The 10131-nt window shown below is 36.2% G+C and overlaps 1 protein-coding gene across 3 annotated transcripts; it reads right to left on the reverse strand.

The window, feature by feature from the left end:
* Positions 1-3078: 3078 nt before the first annotated feature.
* LOC135077883 (zinc finger protein 260-like) lies at positions 3079-9134 on the reverse strand. Of its 3 annotated transcripts, XM_063972426.1 has the most exons (6): positions 9073-9134; positions 8868-8984; positions 7343-8585; positions 5514-5667; positions 4878-5024; positions 3079-4588 (listed from the first exon to the last, which is right to left on the reverse strand). In XM_063972426.1, the coding sequence occupies exons 1-6, from the start codon at positions 9079-9081 to the stop codon at positions 4240-4242; spliced, it is 2019 nt and encodes a 672-aa protein (XP_063828496.1). In that variant the 5' UTR covers positions 9082-9134; the 3' UTR covers positions 3079-4239. The 3 variants fall into 3 exon arrangements, with proteins under 3 accessions (XP_063828496.1, XP_063828494.1, XP_063828495.1); XM_063972424.1 differs by having other exon boundaries at positions 8938-9128; XM_063972425.1 differs by lacking the exon at positions 9073-9134 and having other exon boundaries at positions 8868-9025.
* Positions 9135-10131: the final 997 nt, after the last annotated feature.

A 10131-nucleotide genomic window follows, 5' to 3' on the forward strand; every position in this document is an offset into this window, starting at 1 on the left:
CAGATATGTCCAAGCAAACAAATGTTGGTATCATATACCGATTTGGTAGTATTGATTAATTGATTAATATTGATAAATTGATATACTGATCAACTAATATATTTAGGTAAACGGATAAATCGGAAAGATCAGTGCTACAAATTGCATTCAGTCCACAACATAGTATAGTTATTTTATACGATTTACATACGCGATAATTACTGACGATATATCAGTCAGAGATTACCTTAAAATTAAACTACCTCATTCGTAAAATATTTTCACGAAAAAACTATCATAAGAATAAATGCATCGTAAATTTACGTACAATAGTTTATATATATATTGTTAATAATCAGTTGGAATATACTTAACTACTTTTACCCACGGCTTCACACTCGTACAATTTACCTTATCACAGATATGCGGTAACTGTGAATTTTCCCGGAATAAGAAGCATAACTAACAGGTATTATAATATCAATAATTAGTCTATTATTAATATAAGTTTACTTTCTAACTTTACACCTTTTTTTTTTTTTTTTTTGTAACTACATGCCACTGAACCCGCGTGGTGTTGTCTGGCCTTAACCAAACTATTTTTGTAAAGGAACATATACACGATTTCAAAGGCATCCGCCATATTTAAGCAGGTCTTTCAAAAACCACAACACAACCATAAAAATATTTCATTACATTGGAGTAGAATGACAGAATCGACTACAGTACACAGAAAAACATTATAAAGTTCTATATTATAAAACTACTCTTCTTTTTTTTCTGTAAGACTCAACTCTGAATGAGACCCTTTAAAATACACTCTGGGTAGGCTTACTTCACTCTATTTTTGTATTACCTAAATAACATAAAAGTGGAAGCCTTCATTCTCTTACACTATAAAACATTCAAGTCTTCGGCATACAGCCAGCGTGGACATTCATCGTTTTCACACAAACTGTATGCATCACGCATACTATACGTATATCGTCACCGTCGTGGCAGAATTAAATAACTGACACTTTTGGCAAAAACCACTTTTTCCACTTTTTGTATAGTAGAAAGTGTTACCTATATTTTGGTCTTACTCTCGTGGCAATATCTATGATATTTCCAAAGATATCTTCAGTTTAGTGAAACTATTGACCATAAATTACAACATTGTTTGTTGTAGAATTTACGTGGCAAAACTAAATAAGTGACTTTATTTAATTCTGCCACAACTCACTGCGAAACATTGCTTCAAAATACTTGTACTAAGAAAGTCAATAAGTGACTTTATTTAATTCTGCCACAACTCGATCCGAAACATTGCTTCAAAATACTCGTACAATTGTGTTTTTGATTTATTTCATTTTTGTAACATTACTTTAAATGTTACTTTTAATTTCAATGTTCATTACTCAGATGTTGAATCTGGATAGTTACCTTCATCATCATCATCATTTCAGCCATATAGGACGTCCACTGTCGAACATAGGTCTCCCCCAATGATTTCCAATATGACCGGCTGGTAGCGGTCTGCATCCAGTGCTTTCTTGCTACCTTTATGAAGTCCACGTTGTGCTTTCCGGTACGTGCCCTCCACCCCAGAACCTTGCTGCCCCATCGTCTGTCAGTTCTACGTACTATGTGCCTTGTCTCTTGTACAGAAAAACCGAGCATAGCCCTCTTCAAAGCGCACGCTGTGCAACTTTGAGCTTATTTATAAGGCCTATAGTAAGAGGCCGCGTTCCCGAGCCGTATATCATCATAACACATACAGATTGTAGATTTTCGTCTTTAGGCACTGAGATATTTTGGATGAAAGGATGTTGTGTAGTTTCCCGAACGCTGCCCAGCCGAGTTGGATTCGACCTCTTTCTCTACCTAGCTGAAACGTTTGTCCGAGGTAGACATACTTGTCAACAATCTCGAGATTCGAGCTCCTAACCGAAACTGGGTAGGACGCAACATAGACATTCGACAAAAGCTTCGTTTTTCCATGTTTTTCCATGAATAGTTTCGGATATCCGGAGATATAACATCTCCCTCATGCCTCGCTGCAGAGGAATCGCCCTCGTACTCCACTCCTGTACTCGGACCAACATGGTGGCGTGTACAAGCACTTCAGCACCTCGATATGTACCGATACTTTTCAGAAACCGGCTTGTTCGGGAGGCTGGAAGTCATCGACCCTACGTGCGAGATCATTCGTGATAACTTTCGAAAACAGCTTGTAGACATGACTCAGAAGCGAGATTGGTCAGTAATTCTTCAGCAAGGTTTTATCCCCTTTCTTGAAAAAGAGTACCACCACGCTTCTGTTCCATGCCTCTGGCGTTGTTCCCTGGAGTAAGACGAAGTTAAATAGTCTCTGAAGGACTTGACTTTAATATCGATGTTCCACCCGCGTTCTGAAGCTCCGAGGTTATTCCGTCATCCCCCGTTGCCTTGTTGTTCTTTAGGTGTTTGAGAGCCATCCTAATCTCGTATAGGCTGATAATGCTGATATCCACAATATCTTCGTCGAGGTATATAGCTATCCATAAAACTTTTCAATCTCACCCAGAACCTCGGCTTTTGTTGACGTTACACTACCTTCCGCAGTCTTCAGCTTTGTCAGCTAGCTTCGCCCAATAGAGTAGTCTCTTGCGAACACTTTGCAGCCTTGGTTCCGCTCTATCGTCTCTTTAATACTATTTGTATTAAAGTAGCGAACATCATGTCGGAAGGACTTCCATATCTGTCTATTAAGCTGCCGATGTGCCTTAGCGTCAACAGAGATCTGCAGAGACATTGAACGTCGTTCTGCCATGATGTTGAGGGTAAGGGATCCCTATGGATCCCTAGGGAGAGATCCCTATTACAGTTTTATTGTTTTTGGATTATTTTAATTTTAATATTCATTTCGATGTTGGTTCTTTCAATTTAATTTCAATGTTATAGGAATCTGATGTTGATAGTTACCATACCAATTTGTTAAACATTTATATGTATTAAATAAGTAGGTATATTTTAGTATTATTTAACAATTTTACAGATTTTGACTAAAATAGCATCAACAAAACAAGTAAAATAAAATAAATAAATCAACATTTAGGTCAATAAAAGTGTGGCAAAATTAAACAAGTGTACTTATTCCATGGAAATATTCGTTTTTGTAATACCTTGGTTGTGGTAAAACTAAATAAGTGACATACAAAAACTAAATAACTGCAACTTTTTTGTAAAATACGGTTGTGGCAAAACTAAATAATTACATTTTTATTTTTTTATTTCAAATAATACAAAGTAACATCATCGAAGAATATTGAATTAATAAAGGTAAATTTGCTGTATAAAATATCAAAAGACCGACAATAAAATATTTTTACCCTTAAAAGTTATCGCCATTTTTAACGAAAAAAAATACAAAAACGTGAATATCTCGCAACTTTGGTTTTGTCAGTTGTTTAATTCTGCCACGACGGTGACGATATTTTGGAAACTTCATAAAATATTTCGCTGCAGTCACCTTGGCTGCCAGTTGCTTTAAAGACTTTTTTACTCTAGCGATTGTCGGACGATTTTTCGGCGAGACAAGAGACCGCGATTTTGCAACGATTATAAATACGAAATATCTTGCAGCAGAATTCGAGAGATTGTTAAACCGTGCGATATCATAGTAATAATAATAATAATGTCGCATCGAAATCGTTAAAATAGTTTTATTGAATTCAATTATGAGCGCATGAGCGTTGCATCGCCTCGCCAAGAAATCGCCGGACAAACCGCTATACTTGACGCACTCGTGGCAGCCGGGACCATAAATCATTGAAACAGAGGTGCGCACACGCAAATATTTTATTAATTTATACAGGGTGTTAGGTAAATGGGTATATGAGCCGACACTAGCCTATGTTAACATGGGCATATAAATGGTATGGTGAAGTCAGAAATTTGATATCATGATTTTAATTTTTTTAATTTTCATACAAAATAAATTTTATAAATTCCGATTTGTATGAAAATTAAAATAATTAAAATGAAGATATCAATTTTCTGACTTCACCATACCATTTATATGCCCATGTTAACATGTGCTAGTGTCGGCTCATATACCCATTTACCTAACACCCTGTATACAAACTGCGCTCATAAATCTACCTCTGAGACGTCACCCATAACCAGTGTAAGTGCGAGAGAAAACGTCTTATGCGCTGTCTTTATTACACCGTCTGCCACGAGTCTGCGCCGAGTATAGTGTGCAATTTCCAATATTGTAACGTATCAATATCACACTTACTGTTCAATGCTTCCATTGTTGGGAATATTCGGATTTTGGACATCTTCCATCATATTCACGACATTGTTCGGATTCTCCACGGCATTGCTTACATTATCCATGGCATTGCTTACATTCTCCACGGCATTGCCTACATTCTCCATGGCATTGCTTACATTCTCCATAGCTTCTCTGTCTTCTATCTGCACATCATTGTTGTTCGTTTGCTCTCCGTTCTCTATGTTTTCTGTGGGTGTGGGAATTTTGTTCACGGTCAGAGCTTGAAGCCTTGACGATATGAAGTGTTCCGATATGTGTTGACGAAGTTCAGTCTTCAAGCGAAAGCTTTCTGAGCATTCGCTGCACCTGTAAAACCATAGAGAATGTGTTTATAATAGCTTTTAACTGATTTTTTATAGATTTCTGTTCTTGTGATTATGTTTAAGTAAAAAAACTTTTGCTTGTGGTAAAATTCAAATTTTCTTCAGATTAGCCAAATTAATATTTAGTTTTGGTGAAATAGACTAGACAGAAGCCATAATTAATCTATGACCATAAGTATACATGACAATCTATAAAATAAGCACCAAAAAGTACTACATTTTAAAGAAAATTGTACCTGAAAATAGGTCTATTAGTTAGTAAATAATCTTACCTGTAAAGTTTGTCACCCAAATGGGCCCGGCGATGTTTGACCAAGTCGTTGCTCTGCGTAAAGGCGCGGTCACACATATCGCAACGGTACGGCTTCTCACCAGTGTGGATGCGGATATGACGCTTCAAGTGGTCTTTGCTTGAGAATCTGTATGAAACAGCTATAGTTATAACGACAAAACAAGGTAAATAAGATCTTATGGGGTTGAAAAAGGCGCTATTTTGCAACAAAAGCAATGTCGATTAGTAGTCAGTCAAGTCTCTAGATGCCCCTGTAATATACAGGAAAATCACATTCAATACATTTTTCTGGCAAAAAAGGTTAACTACTAAAAACTCGGGTCTTTTTTTTTCAGATTGATTTGAACAATGAACATCAGGAAGGTGCTGGATCCAGGACCAGAACCAACCGGTCAATATGAAAATCATTGGGGGTGCCTATATTCAGCAGTGGACGTCCTGTGGCTGAATGGTGATATGATGATGATGAATGAAGGAGGGTGAATCATGTATACAGGTTTAATGTAGAAAAACGAATAGGTCAACATATACATATTTGAGATACCTATCCTCTATTCAATAGAGGAGATAGTCTATTGCACAAAATCTGTGGTGTAAATTGTATTTTATTCTATACCTCATGGAGCAGGTTTCACACCGGTGAGGTCTGATGCCCAGGTGGACCAGCATATGCTTGCTGAGCGAGTTGCGCTTGGCAAAGGTCGCGCCGCACTGGTCGCAGGAATACGGGCGCTCGCCAGTGTGAGTGATATTGTGGGACTTCAGTTCACCTGTAATTATTTTAACAGTTGCTATGTGAGCTTTTTTGTAGATTTTTCAACAATGTGTAGCTGGACTGACAATATTGCAACTTTTATAGATATTATGTAATATAAATATAAATAATAAATATAAATAAATAATAAATAATAATATTTTAAACTATTATGTTGCATTTTTTACTATAAAATTATCACTTCACGGGATTTATTGCAACAATATCTATTTTAACGGTAAATAATATTTACCGGTCTATAGCTGAAAGAGTCAAAGAACACATAGCGGCTGTAAAGAACCAACAGACGTGCAAATCTGCGATAGCTGAACATTTGTTAACTTCGGACGTTAATCACTGGATGGAACTTCATGACCCGAAAATCCTCTCAACTGATAGGCATTACCATGTTAGGTTGATACGTGAAGCCATTGAAATTAAAAAGCATAAGAATTTCAATCGAGAAGATGGATTTAACCTATCATCAGCGTGGAATCCGGTGATAACGAAGTACAGTCGCGGAATGAAAAGGTTCGTCACCTTAGTGTCGGTTTTCGCTTGCACTAGGTACTGTAAGAGTCAAACCTGCCAACATAACAGTGCAAGAAACAGTGCTGCTAACATTTTTAAAATAAATATGACGTTTGCTAACGAATAAGGTTTTGCTTGTTTATTTTTCTATCCCATCAGTGCAATGCAATGATGACATTGACCAATTGACAATAGTTTTTTTTATTTAATAGAAATAATAATGGCAGGTTGAACCAACAAGAAGGTTTTAGTTTATCAATCATCATAATCTTCTTGACAAGATAAATCGTCAAACAACTTTGATCTGAATAATTTTGAACTTTACTGACGAACAGTTAAAGATTATTTTCTCTAACTCGAGATCATTCTGTAACATAGTTTCAAAAGGTAATATGTGCTCGCGATTCGTTGAAGGAATCAATTTGAAAACTGACGAACCTTTTCATTCCGTGACTGTACAAATCGCGTTCTAGGCCGTCTCAGAGAAACCCGGACACTGTTAGTGTAGTTTGTCGGACTGACTGTACCACTGACGAAAATATTGTGCAAATGCGGGTGGGTGAAGAAAACTCATCGCGCCGGAGCAGACGACGCCGCATCTCTTCAGTCTGCCCGCGACCATGACTCGTGCAACCGAGCCGAAACGTCGGGAGGGTAAATATTATTTACCGTTAAAATAGATATTGTTGCAATAAATCCCGTGAAGTGATAATTTTATAATAAATAATAAATAAATAAATAAATATAAATAAAAATGAATTGATGTTCGTTAGTCTGATTAAAACTCGAGAACGGCTGAGCCGATTGAGCTGATTTTGGTTTTAAAATGTTTGTCGTAGTCCAGGGTAGGTTTAAACGGTGAGCAAATACGCGCGCGACATTGTTTTTTTGTGACAGACAAAATTCCACGCGGGCGTAGCCGCGGGCGGAAAGCTAGTGTAATTTAAATATTAAATAAAAGCCTTAAGCAAGACCTGTTAAAGTGCCCTGGAAAGGGCCTATGTAAGTTTTAAATAAACTATTTGAATTTGAAAAAAGCTGCAATAAAATGTATTTGTGATCGTGCTTTATTGTCAAAATTGCACGCAACAAAAATATTTCCTGATTAAAATCCCACTTCAATTGAATAAATAAGTTTTTATATGTGCAATTTTATTTACCTTTGCTCACAAACGTTTGTGGGCATAAACTGCAAGAGAACAACTTCAATCCAATATGTCTCTTCATATGTTGATTTAGGTTTGAGCTGGAATCGAATGTCTTTCCACACATCGCACACATGTACCCCCTTTCTCTTGTATGAGTCTTCAAGTGCTTCTTCAGAGTCGATATGAAGGCGAACGACTTCAGGCATAAAGAGCAATTGTATGGTTTCAAATTACAGTGCACATTCAAATGTTCCTTCAATATAGATTCAGAAAGGAAAGATTTTGGACACATGTTACATTTGAAAGGACGATTCGCATGAGTCATCTCATGACGTTTCAAATGGTTTGTTTTCTTGAAAACTTTCCCACATGATGAACAGGACAAGATCCTACTTTTATCAATGTGCACCCGTTTGTGAGCTGAGAGTGAGTTCACAGATTTGAATTTTGCAAGGCAAATATCACATTCAAAGTTTTTGTTTTCATCTGATTGGTCGATCTGTGAAAATATCTCAGCCTTCTCTAGCTCATTTTGGTTGAAATGTTTGACCGACTCATGCCTTACAAGGTCGCTGACTCTGTTAAAGACTTGAGAACAGTGAGAACAAGATAGCACTCTGCCAGACGCCGTACTGTCGTTTTCTGATTGACCCAGTGGGTGACGAGTCAAGGAATTTACAGCTTTAATACTTTCAGCAACAGTATCACAATCAACTCTTTGGTTTTCATCATTTTGGTCTATTTCTAAAAACGTTTTTATTGGTTTAGGCTTATGTGTATCGTTTAAGTGTTTGTAATATTTGTACTTGTGTGAAAAGGTCTTTAGGCATAAATTACAAACATATGTTTTCGATTTGTGTTTATTTAGATGCAGGCGGTATTTATCTAGTTGTCGGAATGTTTTTTTGCAGAATTCACAACAATATCTGACGTCATCACGTTGTTGAGATGGTGAATAATAAGATTTGTTGTATGGGAATTTGATAGAACCATCCTCTGGGGATATAAATGGGAATTCTTTTTTTGGATCGGTTGACACATTATAATCGTGGTCAAAGTCGTTTCTGGAATCGTCATCAGTTTCAGGTTTGATTTCTATTGTCATGAATTCTTCTGGCAATTTGGAGGCATCTTGAATGTGGAGTTGAAGATCTTTGTCAATTTTTTTGGCCTGCTTCCGAAAGTCGTAGAACTTGATCAAGCAGTCGTAGCAGGTGCTACATAGCTTTTTTGGGAGAGCGTCATGCCGGTCCACCTGCAAAAAAGGATAATAATTCATCAATATAAGTGAATAGATCCACAGAGTACCTATCTTATTCATAATTCTTTGGATCGTAAACCAGTAAGTACATTACGAATTGCTTGCGTTCGTTATTTAATTACAAAAACTAAGTGTATTTCTAGTAGCCCTATACAACGTAACCTAATCAGACAGCTAACTGAATGACGAAAGTATAAAGTGCTGAAAAGCAATAATCTAAGTAACTAAATACCAACCCTCTGACCCCATACTGTGTAAATGGTACGATGTATTTACCTTTATATTTGTGCATACATCCAAAATCTTATACAAATACGAGTCTACTTGGTATTCAAAAATATCGTACATGTTTGATGAAGAATTCAAACAAGTTCGGCAACAATTGTCCATATTCTGAAAATTTGGAACGGCAAACATTTTTCTTTATTATAAACTGTAATAGAGTCACAAAATACGACGAAACACACAAATTAATTAATACCATGCACATAATTTTACAACTCAATCAACAACAACAAAAAATTACGCGACATTTTATTTTTTAATTTTACCGCAGGAAGCAAACTTTTTTTTTCTCACGGCTTGATTATCCACAGATTATAAGCGTATGACGCGATAATAAAAAAAGCTGTTCAATTAATTGAACAAGTAAACTAGTACATCCCTAGAGTGAATGTCACCTTGCGAGACGTTTGGTGGTTATCTGTCACTGTCAATTTCATTCTTCATTCAATTTCTCATCTGTGATTCAATTCAAAAAGCAGCAAAAAAAATCAACAAGTAAACTTGTGTAATCGTCGCGACCGCAAATTCGCGAAATAAGTTTATCCTGAATTTCTGAAAATAATACGAAACGACGATAGGTGTATTCTATTTCTAGTGGTAAGTAAAGAAGACATTGTTTTTATTAACTGAATTTAAACGTAAGTAAGTACGTAATCAAAATTGGTAACTTCGTCTCATCGTTTATCCGTACAATGTAAATAAGGTCGTAGTTTATTATTTATTTATTTATAGTAGGTACCTTGTTATAACGCAGGCAGGCTTCAATGTAGGTGCTTCTACGTTAACCTATCATAAATGTTTTTGAAAATGCGGGTGGGTAATTTTCACTATAGGTACTTACAAAGAAAACACCTGTACCTCTAGTAGGAAAAACTTTCGAGTTCGTTTCGTTGCGTATTCAAAGTGTCATCGAAAAATTTTGTATGAAAAATTAAACAGCGCCCCCTATATTATAGCCGCCCTAGGGGGCGCTGTTTAATTTTTCATACAAAATTTTTCGATGACACTTTGAATACGCAACGAAACGAACTCGAAAGTTTTTCCTACTAGAGGTACTGTAGAATTGAAAAGTAACACCACAGGAAGATTTCCCAGCCCTGCAAAGCATAGAAGTAGTAATTAGTCATTTCGAAATTTAATTGAGGAATTGGAAATAGAAATAGAATAATAAAAAGACTTAAACATAACTTCTTCAAGTATGTACCTAAATAGGTAATTGAAAGTTTAAAAAACTGTTTAAACACTCCTTTGTAAC

Source organism: Ostrinia nubilalis, chromosome 14, assembly GCF_963855985.1.
Source record: "Ostrinia nubilalis chromosome 14, ilOstNubi1.1, whole genome shotgun sequence".
In the NCBI taxonomy this organism is placed as follows: domain Eukaryota; kingdom Metazoa; phylum Arthropoda; class Insecta; order Lepidoptera; family Crambidae; genus Ostrinia; species Ostrinia nubilalis.

Excerpts from the sequence above, each read along its gene's own strand:
- LOC135077883 (XM_063972424.1), bottom strand. The coding sequence starts at position 9,081 with ATGTGCATGGTATTAATTAATTTGTGTGTTTCGTCGTATTTTGTGACT. Across the intron at positions 8,586-8,937 it reads TTGAATTCTTCATCAAACAT|GTGGACCGGCATGACGCTCT; the intron begins GTACGATATTTT and ends CCTTTTTTGCAG. Across the intron at positions 5,025-5,513 it reads TGTGAAACCTGCTCCATGAG|ATTCTCAAGCAAAGACCACT; the intron begins GTATAGAATAAA and ends TGTTTCATACAG.